Source organism: Chelonia mydas, chromosome 12, assembly GCF_015237465.2.
Source record: "Chelonia mydas isolate rCheMyd1 chromosome 12, rCheMyd1.pri.v2, whole genome shotgun sequence".
Lineage (NCBI taxonomy): Eukaryota > Metazoa > Chordata > Testudines > Cheloniidae > Chelonia > Chelonia mydas.
In genome coordinates this window covers 5,342,527-5,367,749 of record NC_051252.2, presented here as the reverse complement: position 1 = coordinate 5,367,749, position 25,223 = coordinate 5,342,527, and the positions used below count along the sequence as shown (strand labels likewise).

Below are 25,223 nucleotides of genomic sequence, written 5' to 3'. Positions count from 1 at the left end.
ATAGTTGGGATTATGTTTTACAATGTGCATTACTTTGCATTTATCACCACTGAATTTCATTTGCTATTTTGTCACCCAGTTCCATAAGATCCATTTGTAACTCTTCATAGTCAACTTTGGACTTAACTATCTTGGCAAAATTTGAAGACAATACAAAATTACTCACCTCATTGTTTACCCCCTTTTCCAGTTCCTTTATGAATATATTGAACAGAAAAGGTCCTCGAACAGATCCTTGGGAGACCCTGCCATTTACCTCTCTCCATTGTGAAAACTGACCATTTATTCCTATGCTATGTTTCCTATCTTTTAACCAGTTACTGATCCATGAATGGACCTTCGCTCTTATCCCATGACTTCTTAATTTGCTCAAGAGTCTTTGGTGAAGGACCTTGTCAAAGGCTTTCTGAAAGTCCAAGTACACTATGCCCACTGGATCATCCTTGTCCATAGGCTTGTTGACACCCTCAAAGAATTCTAATACACTGGCGAGGCATAATTTCCCTTTACAAAGCCATGTTTGTAAAGCCACTCTTCCCCAACATATCATATTTATTTCTATACCTGATAATTCTGTTCTTTACAATAGTTTCCAGCAATTTGCCTGATACTGAAGTTAGGTTTACAGGCCTGTAAGATACGTTACAAAGATGTAGTTAATCTTCCCAGTCCTCAATCTGCTTTTGGGGTCTTGATTTTCAGCAATCTACGGACACAAAGAGTACCCACAATTATGCACCTAACTGGCAGTTACATGCACAAATGGCTGTTTCTGGGCACATGCACACATAGGTACCTGATTTGAGTGTGCAACTGTAGTAACCATGCACCTAGCTTGTTTACAAATCCAGCCTTTAACACAGACATTTCCTGAGTCTCAGTTTTAAGTAGGAAACCTTAATGATCATTAATGGCACAAACAGGGATTAACTCATTAACACACTGATTGCTGCAACAGCACCTTCTAGCATTCTCTGCAGTTCCACTCAGCCACTGGCCCTTTGAGGGTGATGGATCTATAGCAGCTCTCGAGATAAGCTTTGCCCTGTGTATGAGGCACTGTACAGTGGGTAGAACTAAAGCCATTCTAGGAGTCCATTTGGAAGCCAAGGGCTGGGGAAGCAGGTAATGGTAAGTGCTACACCTGCAGGATGGCATGTCCCGATCCTGCTGGGTCCCAGACTCACTATGGGACCTTGGGCAAGTCCTCCTCATCTCCTTGTGGGTCAGTCAAGCCAGACTGGGAGACAGACTACAAAGTAGAACTTAACTGAAAACCAGATGCTGCCTCAGAGCTGCACTTTCCTAAGTAAATACATGACAGCTGCAATCAGCTGAAGTGTCTAAAGGGTTAACTGAATCTCTCTGGGGCAGCCAATTCACTATGCTCATTAAGGCAACTCCACCCCGGGAATGCGGGAATTCTGCTGGTTTGGCCTACCTATTCATTTAGCTTTCAGAGAGGTCTGAAGAAACAGCCACGGTGAAGGGCTGAAAGAGGTCAATATTGTGTGTCTAAAATACAAGTTTAAGCCAGTGAGCAGTGCAGTTCCTCCCTCGTGCTGCTCCAGCAAACACCACAGGCACCGGCCAGGTTTGGGGTTAAGGAAGAAGGAGAGTTGCTCCTCACTCTCTCCCTACCCCCCAAACGCCATAGGGGTGTGAAGAGGAGGGGAGCGAACAGCAATGCCAGCTGCTCCATGCCCCCTCTGTGCAGGAGTTAGGGGTGAACACACATTACTAGGCTCAGCATTGCAACACCTATCCCCTAGGTGGGCACTACTGTCTAGTGCGCAGGTTGGGCATGATCTGAGCACACCTGCTGGATTGGTCCCTCAGGTGAGATAGGTAGGGGAATGCCTAGTGTGAATCCCATCGAGGCTTAGGTGTGAACTAGGCACCCCGCAGCTCATTGGCGTCAGGAATTAGGTGGGTTTGCACATGGCCACCAGCAGAAATGAGGTGCCATGGAGACTTTACTGGTAGAAACGCAGGTGCTTAGGGAATTTAGGCACCTACAGCGTTAAGAGGCAGGTGAACCCTGGTTTTGAGGATCTCAGCGGTGTCTAAATGTTGGACTTAATGTGCCTAAAGTGGCAGTAAGGCTCCTAAGTCCCTTTGTGGATCTAGCCGCTGGGCCTTTTTGTGACCAAGCAGCACACATGCATACGCCTGGGTCCTGAATTGCTCAGAAAAGTAAGAATGGAGATGTCAGAACTCACACTTGGCCACAGCCTGGCTCTCAGTTCCACAAGTGTCTACCCCTCACTGAAAGCCACCCATGCACACGTACACTCCGAGGTGTGGGGGGAGCATGGGAAGAAATGGTAGGGGCACAAAGGGAAAGGGAGGGAAAGATACAGAGACTAGGAATAATAAAGAGAGGAGAGACCAACACAACAATGGACAGAGAAGAGAGAGAAATGGAAATAACGGAGAAAGCAGCAAGGTGTACCCAGTGCCAAGTTTAGCACCATTCTCCTTGGACCCCTCGCACTACCCTGCCTCAGCCAGAGAGTAAACCACAGTCCCGAGCTAGGCCTGGAATCTGCAGGAGGGAGTTAGGAAGGAGAACTAAGCAGGGGTTCAACTTAGACTGCAACACCCTGAACAACCTGGACGAGAGAAGTACTGCTGAGCTCACTGCTAAGAACCACAGCAAGCGCTGGTTGAACGTTTTCCATTGAAACTTTTTTTTAAAAAATGGAAAATTGGATTTGACAAAATGAACCTTTTAGCATATAATATCTACTTTCCTCAAAATGTTTCAATTTTTCATCCAAAAACCTAAAACTGAAAATTTGTGTCGGAAAACTGGAGGTTTTTCCAGTTTTTGAGTTTTCTGCTGAACTTTTTTCAGTGTTCATTCTTTCGAAAAAAGTCTAAATTTTTCACTTATTTTCCAATCAGCTCTATTTTCAGCAACCATCAGTTTCCAAGAGAGCACTCTTCAGAGAACAAATGTAAGCCCACACCCTGCACTGGTCACTTGGAGGTACCAATGCTTAGGGGCAGAATGGAGAAGACAAGCCGATGTTTTACCCATGCTTGGCTTACAGTCCCCGAGTCACTAGATGTTTTTGCGAAAATGGTCTGCTGTTAAATTCTGTAGCTGATACTTAACTCCGAAGCCTGATGTTGGTAATTTAACTTCCCAATGACATAAACAGGAGCAGTTCACCTCTCTCATAGGGTTCGTGCTTCAGCCTGCCGGTAGGTTTAGGATGAAAGCACAGAATCCGTGCACCCATGGAAGCCTGTACCTGCAGTCAGAGGAGGACTACATAGTCAGGTCTGATTTTTCAGAGGTGCAGCCAGAGCTGTTGATCTCAGCTGGAAATGTGGGTGCTCACGTCCTTTGAGAATATGGTTGTGATGCTTACATCCTGCAGAACCCAGTGGGCCACCAGAGAAGCGCTGGTACAATGTGCTACCACAACCCAGCTCAAGCCCACCAAAGCCGACACTCAGCCACAAGCCTGACTGCTCTACAGCTGGTTAATAATGCAGCTCATACAGCAAAGTGGTGCTCCACAAAATGAAATGAGAGAAAAATCACTTCCACATGTGGCCGATCCACTCTCCTAGCTTGGTACTGATGCTACAGCCTCGGAAGCTGCTACAGGACAGTATGCAGCATAATTGGTACAGTCACTGCAGAAAAACAAACACTTGGAAATGATTAGCTTGCAATCTCTGGTTTAATTAAAACCAAATTAAGATGAGACACTTGCTTTCCAGAATGCACTTCAGACACGGAGCCCCACTTCTGTACGTATTCTTAGCATGGGGTTCCTCAGCACTTTGTAAAAAGCATCTCGATGCCATGCCCAAACGCAAGCAGCGACTGCAACATCTGCCGGGAAGTGAAGAGCAGAATAGACTGGAAGCAGCCTGGACTTCCAGATGACAGGTACGATTCTACTCAAGAAGGGCTTTCCCACGACTGCTGCCAAAGTCAAGTACTGCCCCTAACATGCCTCTCCACTGGGCACAGGCAGGCCGAAGGCCTTTGGATTTAAAGCGTGGCACAAGCTTTCACCAACCAATATCTTCCCACTCCAAAGGAAAATAGACTGGATGCTGGGTGGCTGCACTCAGTGGGTGCTAGGGCCAGGTGTAATTCGTAAAGGCACGTGTGTAAAAAAAAGCCATAAATGGGGGCTCTGGTTTCCAGGCCCTGTGCGGTAGTGAGCAACGTTGTACATGTTCCCAAGGCTTGTGCACCAAGCTGCCCCCTGGTGGGACGCACAAGCACCCGTTTCTTACCCCCATGGAACTGTTACTGTCTCCCGAGCAGCTATCATGATCCTACCACCACGGAGCCTTTCGACTCCAACATCCCAATCTGGTTCGCCTAGGGCCATGTGATATTTGAACCTGGTGATGTTCTGAACATCGCTCACACTGACTCAGCCAACGTTCTAGGTGTCAGTATGATGCAAACTAGCTGTAGTAAGGGTGGTGATTGGAGGAGTTACCTCTGATACCACCATGGTTTAGGACTCTTGGCATGGCACAGATGCTTTACTGCCGTTGTATATCAGTGTAAAGTTGAAACTCAAAAAGTGGATGCTTACAGACCGCAAAACCCAGTGATGATTCAGCCTGGATATATTCTGAATAAAAGAGCTCTCAGCCACGCTTGTAGCTGCTTCCATCACTTCACATTGACTCAAACAGACATTCGAGGCCCCAGACTGACACACAGAGTGAGATTCCTGGAATCTTATTATAGATAATAAGTCCACCTCCATTTAACTCATGCAGGATTGTGCCTAGATTTCCAGATCAACTTTGAAATGACCCAAACAATAGGGCATCCATTCCTTTCCTTCGTAGGTGTCTAAGGAGATTCTGTGGTCTAACAGATTTCACTATTAGGATTTTTTTCCTCCTATCCAGCATGCATTATTGCTCTTGTTTGATTTCATCCCATTACTACTAATTATAACCCTACGCTTGTTCCCAGCGCCAGACTTCAGCGCTGTTTGTGACACGCCAGGAAGCACTACCACAATCACTCTGACCAAGGCCTAGCACCAAGGGGAAGGAGACTCTCATGTTTGTGAGCAATCTCCAGAGAGCAATGAGACAGGGAAACCAGAGCAAAACGAAAGGGCTTCATTTATATCAGCTTGGCACTGCATAAACTTTCAGTCAGACATGTTGGCTCATTTTTAACATCTTTTAGCCAGGAGCATTATACAGTTTCAGCAAGTTTTACACAATATCCATCACCTTGAACTCAAACACCCATCCGGGAGCATCGTCCAGCAGAGTGGAAAACGCCTTTGCTAAAAAGGGACGATAATCCACTAGCAAAATGACTAAGCAGTGCCAGAAACTTTATCTTCACATCAGTGAGCACTTAAATCATTATTTGTGTTACTTGATCATATGCATTTCTCTGGCAGACAAATGCATAACAAGATCCAGTGGCTAGAAGCAGAAGCCAGACAAATTAAATAAGAAATAAGACTGTTTTTAACAGAGAGGGTGATAAGCCACTGGAACTAACTACCAAGGAAAGTGATTGATTCTCCATCTCTTGAAGTCTTCAGATCAAGACTGGATACCTTTCTGAAAGACGTTTTAGGACACAAGCTATGGGGCTCCATACAGGGGTAACTGGGTGAAATGTAAGGGCTGTGATATACAGGAGGTCAAATCAGATGATCTGATAGTCCCTTCTGCCCCTAAACTCTATGAATCATTATGACATACTGATGCAATGTCATAGGGGAAAGGAGCTAGCCCCATCAGACTAATACACCAAAGTAGCAAGCCCAGGAGGGGAGGGATGGCTTCCTAGGGAAGCAGCTGGTTCATAAGAGCCCCTTCCTCTGGGTGCCTATCACTGGATCCCAAATGACAAGAGATGCTATGGTGGATCCCAAACACTGGGAGCCCATATCTGGGGTACAGGCTGAAGGAAAGGATCAGCCACATGGGGATGCTTCCAGCCCGGAAGAACCCTGGCAACTCATTCCTAGAGCACAAGGAGAATGGTCAGCTGATTCCTCATGAGACCAGCCCTCTGCTGCTCCAGCCACTTGTGCTCCTCCATTCCCAGGAGTCATGTTCCACTAACTCCATGGAGCTGCTTGAGCACTGAGCAATACTGTGTCACCTCAACATGACCTGTGTTCTCTAGTCAGACACAGGTTCACTCAACTTTGCAGCTAACACCTGAACCTAAGGTGCTTTGAAACTCTGGCCATGAGAACGGGAACACTCAAACATGCTCCACGCTCCGTAGATCCCACTGAAAACAATGGGAGCCGCTGGGTGCAGAGCTCTCTGGAAAATCTGCCCATTAATACATAACATGACAAAAGAACTTTTCTATGACTTTTGCATCACCACAACTTGTTGGGAAAGAAAGAAACACGTTAATCCTGCCATGAGTGCAGGGGACTGGACTAGATGACCTCTCGAGGTCCCTCCCAGTCTTATGATCCTATGAATAGTCGTGACCTCAAATTCTCCGTCTCCCAGGGCCTGCTGTTCACGACTTACATGAACTGGAGGAAAACTTTTCCCATGCTCAAATACAGTGTTAGAAACGCATGCCAATAAGTTAGCTAACTCAGTGATAAACTGAGTGGATCACTTTCACTTAACTCCTAGTTAGAAGGAATAAATATAGCCCCAGAGATACTCCCTTTATAACCTTTTTGAACAAAAGCAGCCTCACGCGTTTCCATTATTTCCATACTTCTCAAAGAAGGGTGGAGATTTAACGAGTGATTTCTAAAAGACATCTTTGTGCACAGAAGAGATGGATGCCAAAATGTGGGTGGTTATGAAGCTCAAACACAAAAAAGAATACATTCACAAGCATTTTTCCTTTCATCCATGAATGGGCCTGCATACCAGCCTCCTGAGAGTATGAGAAGAACCTTGTTCAAAGGGTAAACGTAGTCTGAGAGGCAGCACAAGTTTGAAAGAATCCACAGCCATTCAGCATGGTTCAACCTCAACAGGCACTGCAATGGTTTAAACCTAGCTCTGAGATTCTGCCCCCGAGAGAATGCCAGCTAGAGGAGGCATGTAACCAATGGAGAAATACACTGAGAAAATATGGAGAAATACCGCTGCACTATACCCCTCCTGGGTAAGTCACCAGAACCACACAGGGAGACTACAGCCTTAGAATTAAGCATTTTCCTCTTTGTGTTCCTTTCCTAGGACATCCAGATCACAGGCCTAACCTCAGGCCCCGGTACCCAGTCTATAAGGTTATACTGGGGATAATCACATATTATACAAGTGCTCCACACCACCAGATCCGTTGATGTTCACAAAAGGAGCACATAAATAACAGCAGATCAGAAGTGTGATTAAAGCTGTCCTGTGGAAATCTTCCTACATTTCCCAGCACACTGCAAACCGCCGTCTGGTCATGGTGATACCGGTGCAACTCCATTGAAGTCAGGGGAGTTCCGTCGGTATAAGTGAGAGGAGATTTGGGGCACCACAGCTCATGCCTGGCTGATAGCATACCTGGTTGTGCAAATGTAAGCACTCAAACAAGTGGATTTTCAGCATTCACTTTATGTCTGTTAGATCCCCTGAAGATTTGGACTGGCAAAAGACCTGCCATCATTTGACTATAGCCCAGTATTGGTAAATACATTCCTTATCAGCCAGCTACCAAACAGCTCAACGGTAGTGCCCAATTTACCTGCGCTGCCTCCTTATTCTGGCAATCTCGCCTTGCCTCCCACAACCACTGCTCTGTCAGCAGCGTACCACAGTAGGGGCTGGTGTGAGCTACTTGATTCTCTACTCTTGGGAAATGTCCCCTTCAGCTCTGAGGGGAAGGAGCCAATGTAGGTGCCAATGTCCCCTGCATGGGCGATCTGTGCGACATTGCGGTGAACACCCACACCTTCCACCTGCTGACGTGTCCCGACACCATGGTAAGGAACATCGCGGCAAAAGCCTTCCGTGACGCGACAAAGAAGCAAATCAGCAGAGCCCCCTCCAACCAAGACATCGCCACCTTCCTGAGCAGCTCCCTGGATGGCAAATTCGGAAGGGAGGGGCGCGACAACGCTTCTCTGTGGTCCTGCGCTCGCAACGCCACACGTCGCCTGGGGAAGCACATCGGCTGCCGCTGGGAGCGGTGCACGGAGCGCCAGGAGCTGGGAGTCCTGGTGCCGCAGATCAGGTCCGACGACAACACCACCGTTACCCTGAGCACCAGGGGCATGCTGGAGAGGACCCTGAAGGCAGCCATCCACTCACTGTACGTGGAAACCCTGAAGCGTAAACTGGACCAGGGTAAAGCCTTTGAGCTGTCCAGCAAGTAGGATGCCAGCAACCACTTCCTTGCCGGGGGCGGCTTCACCTACCGTGCCCAGCTCAACTGCATCCCGCTCAACAGAGCCGCCTGCCACAGGAACCAAGACAAGCGTTGCAGGAAGTGCAGCTACAACAACGAGACCCTGCCCCACATTCTGTGCAGCTGCAAGCCCGACTCCAGAGCCTGGCAGCTGCACCACAATGCCATCCAGAACCGCCTGGTGAAAGCCATCACACCGCAGCTGGGGGAGGTCGCCATGAACTGCGCCATCCCCAGTACTAGCAGCCAACTGCGACCTGACGTGGTCGTCACCGATGAGACCCAGAAAAAGATCATCCTCGTCGACCTCACGGTTTCCTTCGAGAACAGGACCCCGGCCTTTCGCGAAGCCCGAGCTCATAAACTGGAAAAGTACACCCCCCTGGCCAATGCCCTGAGAGCGAAGGGCTACAAGGTGCAGATGGATGCCCTGATCGTCGGAGCCCTGGGTGCCTGGGACCCCTGCAACGAGTGTGTGCTGCGGACCTGTGGGATCGGTCGATGCTATGCACGGCTCATGCGGTGCCTCGTGGTCTCAGACACCATCCAATGGTCCAGGGACAGCTACATCGAACACATCACCGGCCACTGACAGTACCAGGAGGTGTGAGCTGGTACAACACAGTGCATCAACTACGAGGAAGGGACTGAGAGACTTTTTCCATTGGACCATATGAACTGGAACCATAAACTCACTGAACATTAAATCTGACCAAATGAGGGTAAATCCATCCTCATCATCGTACCCACTCATTATGCTCCACACCTGAACATAGCCATTATATGGACAATATACCCTCATATCTCAATGTCTGTACTTTGACCCGTTAACCTTTTACCCCCAATTGGGGATACTGCAGATTATGTATTCCTTACACCATCCACTCCTAAACCGAACTGCGCACCCCTTGATAATCTGTACGTTATTCTCTGATAACCAGAAGCTTAAACTCTGTACCGTTTTCTTTTTATTTTAACATCATCTTAATAAAATTCTTATATCTGGGCTCCCCCACAAGACAACTGCAAAGGAAGGAATGAAAACGCCCCCTTACTGTTGTACCCCCAGGTGGGGTCAGATGGAGGGGCTATGCTGGCAAGGCTTTGCAACCTTGTACAGTCTCTGGGGGGTTTCTGCAGGCTAGGATTCTGCAGCAGCTTCATTCAAATGTTAAAATAGAGGGGTTTAATTAGTTAAATGTGAAAATGATTAATCTAATCAGTAAAGAAGCCTCTGTGTTTGTTACTCTGCTAGTGATCTAATTAGTGCAGTAGCCTCTGATCATTACTGCCGTATCCAATTCAGTTTTATGCTGGCCTTACACGTTCAGGTTTTTTTTTACACCCAGATTTGTGTTGGCTGCTCCTAACCCTATTTGAGAAGTTGTCAGGGAGCAGCTGGAGGTCTTGGCTTCAGGGGAGGAGACAGCTGGGATTATTGGCCTCTGGTGCACAGTATAGGATTGTGGAATAATTATCTTCCCTGGGTGTTACTACTAAAATGATCAGCTGTGAAATAGTAAATGATGTTCAATATTTACAGTGTGCTCTTTTGGAATGGGAGTGACTGGGGCAGTTCACCCCTGCAGGGTTATTGTTTCACACTGAGTGTAGACTCAGGCAGATGTCACTGTATCAGCTACTCTGGGGTTATATTTTCAAGGTTTTCCTCCCAACCATGAGGGCTAGGAACATGAGTTTTTTAAAATTAAAGTTCAGAATCTGGGGGTGCATCTGCAGCAAGGGCTGGGCAAGAGGTGGGGCTCAGGACCCTCACCCTCCAGCATGACATTATCCTGTTACAGCGGGTGATCCTGCATTCTGTTAACTGGCCATTTGATGAGGCTGCCTGGAATCGGAGCATCCTCATTGAACGCTTGTAGTTTGGGCACCAGTTTGGCCCAGAATATTTCATTTCCTCTCTGGTGCCTTATCTATTGTGGTTAGTGGCTCCAGGAAGTCACGTTTAACAATGACCTTAATCTCTTTCCTCACAACGAAGATATGCAGCTATCTCTGCAGCACTCTTCCCTCTGACAAGGACAGGTGCCTGCTAACTGTTTGTCCTCCCCGTCGGTATTTGGGAAGAAAGCTTCTCTAGCGCTTGGACCGTCAAAGTCAGTACCCCTATGGCACTCCCCAGGATTGCTGTGCAGCATGCATAGGCTTTAGGCTAAAATAGCTGGCCCTGGGACAGGACTCCCAAGGCAAGGCAAAGGCACAAATGCACTCCCTTGGTTTAGGATAGCAGAAGGATTGCGCTCTCTTACCACCCCTCAGGACGCAAGCCACCCCGAAAGAGTGCAAGGAGGAAGAACAGAGTTGTCTCCCCACCCCAACACAGTCTGCCACCAGAGCTGCCTAGGCACGGAGAGGGGGTGAGCCCACTGTCTTAATGCATAGTCTTTCCCAAAGGCCTCCCTGGGACAGCGTCTCTCCTCTCTGTTTCCCTCTCAGGGCTGTGCCTCACAACCAAAACAAGAGCCCTTCATGCAGCATTACATGCTGGGTTTGGTGTACAGTAAAGAAATCTTCTTAGTCTCAGGCTAGGCTTTGGCAAACGTTCACATCACATGCAGTGTTTTGAAACCATGCAATGCTGTCATTTGCTTGTGTTAGGGTTACCAGTTTTGGGTGGATGTATATGTATCCTGTAGGGGTGTTGTCTGGATACCGATCTCAAAGCCTAAAGAGTTAAAGGTGTTTAGAAACTCTTTCACTGTCTAACATTAAACAGCGATAGGTAGGTTCAGAGTTATTTTAAACAGAGGCTTTGGTTCTACTTTGTTACTTAGCAAACACTTCAAACATTCATTTAGATTAAAAGTGTATGATTTAATACAAGAACGAATATTGAATTAAAACAGGTATTTGTATTGAAACTCTGGTTGAGTGATTGCACAAAACAAACAGTTAAAACTTTTGAAGTCTCTCTCCTTTTGGAGGCAAAATATTAGTTTCTTATTTTCAGAAAAACCTTTCTTTGATGAAAAGGAAAGGGGTTAATTTTACTCAGTCCTGAAGTGTAGAGGCAATTTGCTTATCCTGTTCTTAGCAAACAGACACAAGGAGCAGGAGAGAAAAGGTGGGTGAAATACACTCCCTGGTTAGTTATGAGTGAATGCTTTGGCTGGCAAATCAACCCCCACACCTGCTGCCTGGATCCTGGTTTCAGGGATGTCATCTGATTGGATCTTTTCTATTTCAACAAGTCAAGCTTGGATGACTAGGACATAGCTTTTCATTGAATCCTGAAATCAGCTAAGAGTGAGAGAGAGGACAGCAGGAAAGAAAGGGGGCAGAAAATAACGCAACAAGGGAAGGGAAAACAATGCAGGATCTATGTGCCTCTTGCTGAGCCCACTGATGGGCTGGGGGTTGGATGTCATGATAATGTGATTTGCAGTGTGGTTGTAGCCATGTTGGTCCCAGGATGTTAGAGAGACAAGGTGGGTGAGATAATATCTTCTGTTGGATCAGCCTCTTTCACCAACTGATGCAAACTTTCAAACTTACACTGAGCTCTTAGTCACCTGATGAAGAGCTCGGTGTAAGCTTGACAGCTTGTCTCGTTCACCAACAGAAGCTGATCCAATAAAACCTATCACCTCACCCACCCAGTCTCATGATAATGTGATGACTTTCAGCATTCCCAGGTGAAAACAAAGCTCCTTGAACAAGGTCAGGGCTAGCCTTGCTTTTAGGAAGGAAGTCTTTTAGATGAGTTCAGATGTGCCAAGAGGAGTTGCCCTGCTGGCAGTTTGGGGGACGAGCTGGGGGAAGATGAGGTGAGGAGAGCTAAGGCACGTGGTGGAACAGGAGAGGACGAGGAGAGCTGAACTGAACTGATCTCCCCCCCCCCGCGAAGTCTCTTTATAAGAAACCCCCCAAAGGGAAAAAGTGGGTGGCATAGTTCATCCCCTCGTTATGTTGTCTACCAACGAAGCGTAATATCCATCACACAAATTTTAGTCTATTAACATCTGGTTCCATGTTTTTTGTTTTTACCAAGCATAATTTTAACAATCCTTGGATTACAGTAACACGGCTTTTTTTGATTTAGACTAATCCAGCTTCTTTGTCTGGCTCTCTTGCACTTGCTACAACATTTAACGTCGTAAACAACTTCATCTATTTTTCATGGTTATTGCAACATCTTATGAACTTTCACATACTTTTTACAGTTGAGCTCACAATGAGGTACGCTTTGTAGGTTCAGTAGACATTAACTCTGCACCAAAGAAAAAAATGCCATCAGAGAGATTAAGCCAGGAAATGGACTGTACTGGTCAGATGCACTGCTTCTAAAAAGCAATGCATCACAATTAACAATATGTGTACGTTCCTCTCAGATTAACTGATTATACCATCTATTCAACAGAACGATCGGTAATAAGTACCGCCAGACAACTTCCAATAATATTACACGCAAAACTATTTGCATTTTTGGTGTATATAATTTCTATTGTGTGTATAAAGTTTATTGGAGTTGTCTGGTAATTTGAGAATTGTGTGCTTATTTTTGGAGAGAGTACAGTAGCCACTGTTAGGGTGGATTACCCACGATTTCTCAGGAGGCACGGCCATTACAGTAGCAGTTTGAGTTATCTAGATCGGCACTGGGAGGACTCATGAGTTCCATGGGGAGACTCACATTGGCAGATTGACCCAGGACCTCATGTGGCAGGGCACACCCTAAACCCCCTGAGTTCATACCATCAAAGGCTTACAAAATTAGAGGCACCACTAGGGATTGTAGTTCCTGCTCATAAAGACTGGTCAGGATGGACAAGGCACCTCCTGTCTCTGTGGCACCTGGTCTCTGGGATAGAGAACCAATCAGAGCTCCCCTAGAAGACTCTCGCCAGGTCAGACAAGGCCCATAATGGACATCAGAAGCTAACAGAAGTTAAGAATTTTCTCTGGACTGAAACCTACTCATAGAATATCAGGGTTGGAAGGGACCTCAGGAGGTTATCTAGTCCAACCCCATGCTCAAAGCAGAACCAATCCCAACTAAATCATCCCAGCCAGGGCTTTGTCAAGCTGGGCCTTAAAAACGTCTAAGGAAGGAGATTCCACCACCTGCCTAGGTAACGCATTCCAGTGCTTCACCACCCGCCTCGTGAAAAAGCTTTTCCTAATATCCAACCTAAACCTCCCCCACTGCAACTTGAGACCATTACTCCTTGTTCTATCATTTGCCACCACTGAGAACAGTCTAGATCCATCCTCTTTGGAACCCTCTTTCAGATATCTGCTTTCAACTATCAAATCCCTCCTCATTCTTCTCTTCTGCAGACTAAACAATCCCAGTTCCCTCAGCCTCTCCTCATAAGTCATGTGTTCCAGTTCCCTAATCATTTTTGTTGCCCTCTGCTGGAAGCTTTCCAATTTTTCCACATCCTTCTTGTGGTGTGGGGCCCAAAACTGGACACAGTACTCCAGATGAGGCCTCACCAATGTTGAATAGAGGGGAACGATCACGTCCCTTGATCTGCTGGCAATGCTGCTACTAATATAGCCCCATATGCCATTGGTCTTCTTGGCAACAAGGGCCCACTGCTGACTCAGATCCAGCTTCTCATCCACTGTAATCCCCAGGTACTTTTCTGCAGAACTGCTGCTTAGCCAGTCAGTCCCCAGCCTGTAGCGGTGCATGGGATTTTTCCGTCCTAAGTGCAGGACTCTGCATGTGTCCTTGTTGAACGTCAGATTTCTTTTGGCCCAATCCTCTAATTTGTCTAGGGCCCTCTGTATCTTATCCCTACCCTCCAGCGTATCTACCTCTCCTCCCAGTTTAGTGTCATCTGCCAACTTGCTGAGGGTGCAATCCACACCATCCTCCAGATCATTTATGAAGATATTGAACAAAACAGGCCCCAGGACCAACCCTTGGGGCAGCCGGTATCAAGCGGAGTGCCAACTAGACATTGAGCCATTGATCACTACCCATTGAGCCCGACAATCTAGCCGGCTTTCTACCCACCGTATAGTGCATTCATCCAGCCCATACTTCTTCAACTTGCTGGCAAGAATACTGTGGGAGACTGTGTCAAAAGCTTTGCTAAAGTCAAGGAACAACACGTCCACTGCTTTCCCCTCATTCACAGAGCCAGTAATCTCGTCACAGAAGGCAATTAGATTAGTCAGGCATGACTTGCCCTTGGTGAATCCATGCTGACTGTTCCTGATCACTTTCCTTGCTTCTAAGTGCTTCAGAATTGATTCCTTGAGGACCTGCTCCATGATTTTTCCAGGGACTGAGGTGAGGCTGACTGGCCTGTAGTTCCCCAGATCCTCCTTCTTCCCTTTTTTAAAGATGGGCACTACATTAGCCTTTTTCCAGCCGTCTGGGACCTCCCCGATCGCCATGAGTGTTCAAAGATAATGGCCAATGGCTCTGCAATCACATCTGCCGACTCCTTTAGCACTCTCGGATGCAGCGCATCCGGCCCCATAGACTTGTGCTCGTCCAGCTTTTCTAAATAGTCCCGAATCACTTCTTTCTCCACAGAGGGCTGGTCACCTCCTCCCCATGCTGTGCTGCCCAGTGCAGTAGTCTGGGAGCTGACCTTGTTCGTGAAGACAGAGGCAAAAAAAAGCATTGAGTACATTAGCTTTTTCCACATCCTCTGTCACTAGGTTGCCTCCCTCATTCAGTAAGGGGCCCACGCTTCCCTTGACTTTCTTCTTGTTGCTAACATACCTGAAGAAACCCTTCTTCTTACTCTTAACATCTCTTGCTAGCTGCACCTCCAAGTTTTACTTGGCCTTCCTGATTTCACTCCTGCATTCCCAAGCAATATTTTTATACTCTTCCCTGGTCATTTGTCCAATCTTCCACTTCTTGTAAGCTTCTTTTTTGTGTTTAAGATCAGCAAGGATTTCACTGTGAAGCCAAGCTGGTCACCTGCCATATTTACTATTCTTTCGACACATCGGGATGGTTTTTCCCTGTAACCTCAATAAGGATTCTTTAAAATACAGCCAGCTCTCCTGGACTCCTTTCTCCCTCATGTTATTCTCCCAGGCTATCCTGCCCATCAGTTCCCGGAGGGAGTCAAAGTCTGCTTTTCTGAAGTCCAGGGTCCATATTCTTGTGCTCTCCTTTCTTCCCTGTGTCAGGATCCTGAACTCGACCATCTCATGTCACTGCCTCCCAGGTTCCCATCCACTTTTGCTTCCCCTACTAATTCTTCCCGGTTTGTGAGCAGCACGTCAAGAAGAGCTCTGCCCCTAGTTGGTTCCTCCAGCACTTGCACCAGGAAATTGTCCCCTACACTTCCCAAAAAGTTCTTGGATTGTCTGTGCACTGCTGTATTGCTCTCCCAGCAGATATCAGGGTGATTGAAGCCTCCCATGAGAACCAGGGCCTGAGATCTAGTAACTTCCGTTAGTTGCCGGAAGAAAGCCTCATCCACCTCATCCCCCTGGTCTGGTGGTCTATAGCAGACTCCCACCACTACCCCTAGAAGGCAAGATGAATTTGATCCATGGATGGATCAGGCTACCCAAATGCTACAAGAGCGGACTGTGGCAGATGAGGGAATGAGTGGCTGAAAGTCTTTGTGAGGCTGCAGTATAGCAGGCCCATAAGAACGCCACTAGAAAGCCCACTACTATACTAGTTGCCCCCATTGTGTCTAATTCTGCAAGAAATCAAACCCTGACCTTGGTCAAAAGGAGAGAGGAGCTGGAATCTCATCTTGCTGTGCTACCTGTGTGAACACCCATGGGTAAAGTCGTTGCCCCCAGTGTCACTGCAGCCATGGCAAAAAAGAATATGGTGACAGATCCTTTCTCCTGAGAAATTCTTCTAGGGGAAGGAGCAAGGACTGTTTCCCTACTAGACCAAGTGAGCCTGTGAGAATTTTGGGGCATAGGATAGGATTTTTCTGTTACAATTGTGGAGAGTATAGCCACACTCTCACAGGTGTAAGAACCCTGAAAACTTAAATGCAGTCACTCCATGATTTATTGAAGACAAATGTCAGGGAAATCACAATTGGCCCCAATAGGGAGTGTTCTGAGCCCCAGAAGAGAAATCACTGCAGACAAATTCCAGTATTAGAGACCAGTCTACAGAATTCTCCTTTGACTCCAATACCAGATGGACTATGTGGACCCAAAACCAAAACTGAAGTGAAGGCTGATGTTTGGCAGTGTAAAGCTATTTTGGACAGTGGTTCCCAAGTCACTCTTCTCTTCAAACCATTCTACGATCAGCAATTGAAGAATATACCTATTCGCTGCTGGAAGGACTATCAGTATGGGGACTCTGTGACACCAGTTTCCTATACCTTGGATATATGAACATAGAATTGGAATTCCCCAAATCTGTTATGGGAGTGTCCACCAAATTACATACTTTGGCCCTAGTATGCCCAGCAACGGGCTATACTAACCAAGTACCCCTAATAATTGGGACGAAGGCCAATGTGTTTGGAGAACTAGCTAAGGAGTGTTGAGAGATGGTAGGATCCAAACATGCAGAGGCGCTGAGTGTGCATTTCCTGTTCCTAGATGCCTATCAGAGGAAGGAGAAAGAACAAATTGTGGTGCCAGAATGACCAGTAGGTCGAGTGATAAAAGGTAAAGTCTGTACTGACTCTACCAGGAGGTGCAACTTGTTATGTGGAAGGACAATTAGAGGTATCCAACCAAACTGAGAACCAGATAGTGACTACTGAAGCCCCGGCTGGGGACACCTTAATCCATGGTTTGATGACACATTGTGGAGTGACACCTGTCCACCAAGACTGTGAAGACAGTCACAGTACTCATGACAAATGAATCGGCCCATCCAGTCACTGTGTATCCTGAAAGTCTATTGCCCATGTTTACTCTATGGAGACAGTTAGTGGCTCCTACCGGAATAACAATGCCACTGTGATACTTAATACCTCTCATCTGAACTTTGGGGATACCCCAGTTCTGCATGTCTGGAAAGAACAATTAAAACGGAAACTTGCTCAGAGAGCTCACGTATTCTTCCAGAGTGAGTAAAGCACATCCCAAACCTCCTGAGTTTGTGCCCTTGAAGATGGCAGGGGGGTTACAATAGGTTTGTAGTTCACACTCATCACCACAATATCTGAGCATAGTGCATTAAGCAATGTGACTACTAGCATCATCAGTCAGCCCCCCAGGAATCATGAGATTGGCTTTAAAATGATGAGATTTAAAAAAAAACCATTAATGTAGGGTTCTCTCCATTTGTCTTCTGATTTCAAAGCTTTGGGAGGCACATTTTCAAGCTTTTCCCCCCACCCCCTCCCAATCATGAGGGGCAGGAAACTTACTTCTTTTTTTTTTGGATAATCTAAGTAAAACAAGGCCCTTATACACCACTTGACGATACTTCTCTGTTTGTCTGTCTGTAGGTATGATAACTTTTGAACGCCATACCCAATCAATTCCAACGTTTCAGGGAATGTTCTAGACATCAATAGGCAGAACTTTATGGATTTTAGTGACGAGTTAGACCATCAGAGGAGGGAAATGGAGGACACAGAGTCCCTGGCATCTGACCAAGGCTATGGCTATGCTAGAGAGTTCTCCCTTTAGCTTAACTACTCCAGCCCCAGCAAGCAGCGGTAGCTATGTCTTCAGGAGAAGCTCTCCCGCCAACACAGCACTGTCCACACTGGCGCTTATGTCAGTATAACTTATGTTGCTCATGGAATCATAGAAGATTAGGGTTGGAAGAGACCTCAGGAGGTCATCTAGTCCAACCCCCTGCTCAAAGCAGGACCAACACCAACTAAATCATCCCAGCCAAGGTTTTGTCAAGCCGGGCCTTAAAAACCTCTAAGGATGGAGATTTCACCACCTCCCTAGGTAACCCATTCCAGTGCTTCCCCACCCTCCTAGTGAAAGAGTTTCCTAATATCCAACTTACACCTCCCCCACTGCAACTTGAGACCATTACTCCTTGTTCTGTCATCTGCCAGCACTGAGAACAGCCAAGCTCCATCCTCTTTGGAACCCCCCTTCAGGTAGTTGAAAGCTGCTATAAAATCCCCCCTCATTCTTCTCTTCTGTAGACTAAATAACCCCAGTTCCCTCAGCCTCTCCTCATAAAAATGATTAGGGGGCTGGGGCACATGACTTGTTGCCCTCCGCTGGACTCTCTCCAATTTGTCCACATCCTTTCTATAGTGGGGGGCCCAAAACTGGACACAATACTCCAGATGTGGCCTTCCCAGTGCCAAATAGAGGGGAATAATCACTTCCCTCGATCTGCTGGCAATGCTCTTACTAATACAGCCCAATATGCTGTTGGCCTTCTTGTCAACAAGGGCACACTGCTGACTCGTATCCAGCTTCTCATCCACTGTAGTCCCCAGTTACTTTTCTGCAGAACTGCCGCTTAGCCAGTCGGTCCCCAGCCTGTAGCGGTGCATGGGATTCTTCCGTCCTAAGTGCAGGACTCTGCACTTGTCCTTGTTGAACCTCATCAGTTTTCTTTTGGCCCAATCCTCCAATTTTTCTAGGTCACTCTGGACCCTATCCCTACCCTCCAGCGTATCTATCTCTCCCCCCAGCTTTGTTTATTCACGCCACTGCGTGACATAAGTTATGCCGACAGAAGCGGTAGTGTAGACATAGCCTAGCAAACCCAGTAGCTTCAGCCAGGTCTGTAATTGTCTACGGATCTAAGAACTGGCTGATGGCAGCCATTTACACCTTCCAGCAGAACCCCATGCCCCTGTACACACACATCTCAGCTGTAGCCATCAGCGTTTAATATATTGACACCCTGACCGATTTCTCCCCCAACCAGAAAGAAAAGAAAGAATGGTGATGGGGGCACACAGATCCCCTGGCACAGGCAATGGGGTGGGGGTTGCAGCGAGTCCCTGAACTAGAGGGGGATGGAAGGGTGGCGGCACATAGGGAGCTTGTGGGTGGAATGGAGGGATGCAAGGAGTCCCTGGTCTGTGCAATGAGTTCAGTTGTGAAGTACACGAGCCCCTGGTCAGTGAAAGCTGAGCTTCTCACTAGCAGAAACCAGCATTTTAAGTATAACCCTTCTGCCAGGCAGAGTTGGCAGCGACAAGGCCCTCCTTACATAAGAAAAACACTAAATATTAACTAATTCATTAGAGCTGGCAACACTGTATGCAGACTCTGTCTCCTCTGCCGGCTTAGTAGAAATAACTTGTTCATCCCTGATCTTAACATGAGTTCAAGGAGAGACTAAATGTGTTTTACATGGGGAATGCAGACAGGAAGCTGGGGAAATAACCTGGGTAAACCAGAATAGAAGCCATCAGAGAACCTTACAGGGGTAAACTCTGGGAAGGACACAGAACAGGGCCTCTCTTGAAAAAGGTAGGGTGTAGTTCAAGCACATGTTGTTGGGCTCAATGTCACTTATACAGCAAGGAAGAATAAGCCACCGTGGAAGTCTCTGGTCTGTGATGCAGGAGGTCAGATTGGATGATCATAGAGGCACCTTCTGGCCTTAAACTCTCTCTCACACACGTTCTCTCTCACACACACACACACACACACGTTCACCAGTGAGTGGTTGGAATGGGTAGAGCGCATCTGTTTGGATTTCCTTTTAAAGTTCCTGCTGCTTCCTGGTATTGACCATTTATCTGGCTATGGCCCTGTGCCGACCTCTCCTCTGCATTTAGCAGCTAACATCCAAGATTTGCAAAAGGGACTAGTGTTTTTGTATGCTAAACACTTTCTAAAAATCAGGCCCCTTTTAAGGCATCTCAAAAGTTGGACCCCAAAATCACTTTAAAAATCATGGCCTCTATATGATTGTTTCCACACCCAGGAATAGTCATGTGTGTTTGTCAAGAGGTGAAGGCTGTCTCCAAAGAAATGGGGTAGGGGATGGGTTGCTGGTGGAATCAGAGACAAGTTAAAATGGCTCCATGTGAGCCCCACCAACATTAACACCAAGAAAAAAGGAACCAAGTGTTCCCCAAACACTAGTAACCAGGACCTTACACATGTTAAATCCAGGAAGCAGTAAGTGATCAGGCCCTCTTGAGACATGCTCCCCGCATGTCCCTGCCTGTTACCAGTGTGCAGCTGGCACTCCTTACTAATAATCTGTATTACAATAGCACCTAGAGGCTCCAGCCAGGATCAGGCCCCATTGTGCCCAGCACGGCATACACACCTAGTGGGAGACAGTCCCTGCTCCCAAACAAACCTGCAGGCCGAACAGAAGAGACAGACAAAGAGTGGGAGGGAAAACGGAGGCCCAGTGAGTTGCCCATGGTCACACAGGAAGTCTGTGGCACAGCCAGGAATAGGAATCAGGCTTCCTAGCCCCTGGACAATGCTGCCTTTTACCCTATGCTGTATGGCTTTTTAGCCTAAGCTAATAGAGTTGGCAATGCACACATGCATTTGCCAAGCACACGGTGCACAACTCCAATGCCTCATAACAATAATGCACCACAACGGCTTTGCAAGCACATGGGCCAATAAAAAGATATTACCTCGCCCACCTTGACTCTTTACAAGCATGGACATTGATTCACACTGGAAAAAACCCAGGGTGCCGGCGTTTTCAAATGCCTGGGCTCCCTGACACTCAGTATGGAAATACAAAGGACTAAAGCACAGTTTAGAAGACTATTGAAATATGCAAATCTCCAGCATCTCCGCTGTGAGCAGAACCATTCAATGTGTGAGTGCACAAGACATCCTGCGTAGTTCTTCCCTATGTAGCATGGCCCTTGCCACTGGCCCCCTGGTCCTTGAACATGCCATCTCTTCTCTCCCCAATCACTCCATTTGAGCTACAAAGTCCCTAACTGAGAGGTGCGTGTTAGGCCATATGTTAGAGAAAGGAAAAAAGTAGCAGACCATCCCAGAAGGAAAAATATGCACCTAAAACTGTAGCTAGCCAGTTTATGCATTGGGTTGGAGGGCAGGAAATAATATAGCTGCTTTTCAAACTTACTTTAGATACAGTGGCCATCCTGGTCCACATCAATATGTATGCAATGCCATCTGCAGCACTCTCCTAGAATCCTCACTCCAGCAATTTTAATCAGCCCAAAATCTTGCAGCACGCCTCGTTTTTATTCCCATTCCCCTCACTGGCTTCCTAGCCATCTGCTGCCACTTGAAAATTTCCACTCTTTCATTTCATGCTGGCACCAGAATCTCTCCAGTTCCTGCCTTCCATCGTCACTTCCAACCTTTGTGCTCCATTCCTTCATCCACACAGTCTCCTTACTGTGAGTCACTTCTTCTAACTCCACTTCTTTGGAGTTCCCTTCCCCTCTTCTCTTCATTTTCCTGAACTGGATCATCCTAAAGCCCTTCTCAAAACCTCTCTTCTTAATGCTTCTGCTTCCCATGAGCACATTCTTCCTCTTCACATGAGCCTGATGTCCTGCTCTCCCTCCCTTCAGGGCCACCACTTGTTGACTTCTTTTGTTGTTGGGTTTTGTTGGTCACTGCTTGATTGCTGTGTCTCTGCTAGTTTATTCCAAGGCTTTGGATAGTATAATCCAAGTGCCTGGCCACATTGCTTCCTGAATCCATCTTTTTTATGTGCTGCACCCAGACTGAGGGGCACGTTAGGCTTGTGGTGGTGCATTGAACCACTGCGAGGAGCAGCATTTGGTAGACCTGTTTTTTTAAGGATTTCTATTTATTTATCTAACCCGTTCAGAAAAGAGCTTCAGGAATGATTCCAGGCCTGGAAAACCTGCTTTACAGCGAGAAACTAGGAAGCTCAGAGGTGACTTGATCACAGTCTACCAGCACTTACATGGGGAGAAGACTTCTGAGAGCAGAAGGGTCCTTAATCTTGCAGACCGGGCAGAACAAGAGCCAGTGAGTGGCAATAAAAGTCAGGAAAGTTCAAACAGGAAATAAGATGCAAGGGGGTGTGGGTTTTTTTTGTTTTTTCTTCAAGTAAGGGTAATTAGTCATTGGAACAAATTGCTGCGGGGATGTGGTAAATTGGATGTCTTTCTAAAAGCTATGCTGCAGTACAACCATAAATTACTGAGCAAGATGCAGGAATAATTGGGTGAAATTCTATGGCCTCTGTTATGCAAAAGGTCAGACCTCTAGATGAACATAATGGTTCCTTCTGACCTTGAAGTCTATGAATCTCTTCAACTGCAACTTCAGACACAGTAGCATTGAGGCCAGATTTGTAGAAATGGGTGAATGTAGAAATCTGCATGCACAATGACAGACTGCACACAATCATTGGAAATAAACATGCAAATGGCTTGTAAAACAGATAAGCGGCACCTGCAGTTGAGGGAATTGTGCGCACAAATCTGTGTAGATGTTTTTGATCATGTAATTGTGCTTTTTTTTTTTTTTTTAATTCAGGAAGATGTAATGTGGTATCCTATGTGTGTGGAAAAAGGAATTCTATTAAATGGCTATGTTAAGAGGCAGTCCTGTTCTCTTCAAGAATAAAGAAGCTCCTGTTAACACTGGTACTTACCTGGTAATGTGTTCTGCTTCCTCTTAGCTTCAGCAGCTCCCATGCCCTCTTTTTAAGAGCCATTGAGTAGTTTGTTTGTTTTTACAGGACACTTGACATCTTGGAGGTCATAATGTCCCTGCTCTGTGTTTGTATCAACTCCTTGTTGGAAAGGCACACCCTGCAGCATCTGTGTCCAAACACTTTCTTAACTACACTCTTACACATTGGGCCAAGCCTGTGAGAGTGAGTAGTTTCCAACACTCAAAATCTATTGTATCAGAGCAGCCAGAGGGAGAAACGTCCTATCAGATCTTCCAGTTCCTCCCTGTGCAGGCACAATATGGAAACCACGGAGAAGATGCACTTGATTATTAAACTAAGCCGGACACTACAGAACTAATGCCAAAATGAAATCGTTGCAAAACAGTGGTAGTATACAAACAGACCAAATGCAAAGCAAGATAGCATTCTGAAATAGTGCAAACAAATCCACACTGCCATCCAAAACCAGCCAGGTAAACGTCAGTCATCAGCAGTTGGAACATGCTCCTGATCGGCAGGACTTCAGCATAGGGAGGGTTAAAGTTATTACTGAATTGGGAATGTGCACGCTCCTGCCACACATGAATCAACCTAATCAGAGAAGGAAGCACAAGGCCCAGGCTGGTTTTCCTAATGCTCTGGGGGGTAGGGGGGAGATTATCTTCTCATCCCACTGAAATTAGATCAGGCCAAAAACTTCTCTGTGAGTTTTTTGGTTTTTTTTGTTTTTTTTTTTTTTACAATTGAGAACTTCAGAGTCAGTGAGGGAAAAGTGACAGTAAACTCCTGATGCTCTCACTGGATGCAGCTCTTCAGACACTCACAGCTTTGCATTTGCAAAGGACTGAGGAGGGAAAGGAACAGCACTAGCATCGGGGAAGCATACAAAGAAATGACACAAAGTCTCAGCTCCATTCCAGTCACTTGCCCTTCTAGTTTCCGTGTGGCTATCAGATGAGATGTCTCAGTCCTAACTCCTCTCTGAGGACAGCTCGGCATCTCTCCAGCAGTGTATCCAGACTGCAGCTAAGTTACAGACAAGCCTGGGTTTGTTTGTTTTTTTAATTTATTCTTTCGGTTCAAATATGTTTTAATGTAAAAAATATCCAAAGACCCAAACTTGCCTTCCTAGGATTAGCTCAGGCTCCCCCCTGCAAGCCCCGACAGCAGCTACACCCAGTGCCCAGAAAAGCGATCTCTGTATCGTGATCTACTTACCATGTTTCTAAACTCCTTTATCCTCTTCCTCTCACTTCCAAAAGCAGCATTTTTTCTCTCTTTCTTCCATGGTTTTCCCCCCAAGCTTTTACTCTCTTCTTATAAATACGCATAAACCACTGAACCACTTTGAGCATGGAGCTGTAATCCAAGCCCTTGCCCGCCCCACTCTGCATTTCCAACTAATCTAACTCATGACACAGCCATGGGGCTGAACTAGGGGACCCTGAAGGCTGCTGTGACAGCCAACATGCTGCGCGTTGTTTAGCAGTAACAGATGTAGTGACAAGTGCAGTAAACACTGGATTCCACGTGCAGAGCAGCTACAGGGACACTACAAACCCAGCAATATACAAGTACCATAAGGCAGAGTCAACAAAACGTACAGACCTGCTATTCCAGAGAAGCCCTGTATAACTGATTTATACTTTCACTCAGTGGTTTCTTTGGAATCTGTCTGACCTTACTAGGAGACCTTCCCTTAATGCAAACACTCCAATTCAAAACTGAGGAAATGTACTGCTCTGTTTTTCCAGAAACAACATCTAAAGGGAGCAGTGCATGTGGGGAGCATGCCAATGTCCCCCGAAAAGAGGCCTCAACCGATGCACGATTTTCAACAAAATTCGCTTTCTGTTTCTGGAATTTAAAGAAAAGTGGAAGGTTTTCACCCAGAAGAGACCCCCAAAGGATTCAGAGGGGGTGCCGTGGATTTCCAATAAATGAGTAACAGGTGAAGTTAAACTATGGGAAACAGAAATAGTTTGCTGAACAACCTTTAGAAAGGAAATAGAAAAGTGATGACTATGTCATGCAATGGCACCAAATCACATCAATATCAAGCTGGGTCTAAAGGCCTTTTTTCCCCAAGGGAGGAAGTAATTTAGCATGGCAAATTCCTCCACCCCTTCTTTAATTGTTTAAAATGGCCAGTGGCCAGAGCAGTGAGGAAGGTCACGGAACAGGCAGACAGTGGCCTACAGAAAAGACAATGGAAAAGCCAGTGGGGGTAGAAGGTGGGTGGAAATGCAGGTGCCTCAGTGCTTTCAGTGATCCAACAACACACAGGGACCTGACAGAATTGTGGCGGAAAACACAGAGCCATAGACATGAGGACACAAAGCCTGATACTGAGAATCACTGCAAAAAAACCGTGTTGCATGGAAAGAC

The 25,223-nt window shown here is 46.5% G+C and overlaps 1 protein-coding gene across 1 annotated transcript in view; it reads right to left on the bottom strand.

Annotated features, from left to right (window-relative positions):
* Positions 1-24,404, bottom strand: part of PLEKHG4 (pleckstrin homology and RhoGEF domain containing G4) — a 171,228-nt gene extending 146,824 nt beyond the window's left edge. Inside the window, 2 exon segments of the mRNA XM_043526266.1 lie at positions 24,054-24,136; positions 24,139-24,404. Of these exon segments, the coding sequence (XP_043382201.1) occupies positions 24,054-24,136; positions 24,139-24,229 (174 nt within the window). The 5' untranslated portion in view covers positions 24,230-24,404.
* Positions 24,405-25,223: the final 819 nt, after the last annotated feature.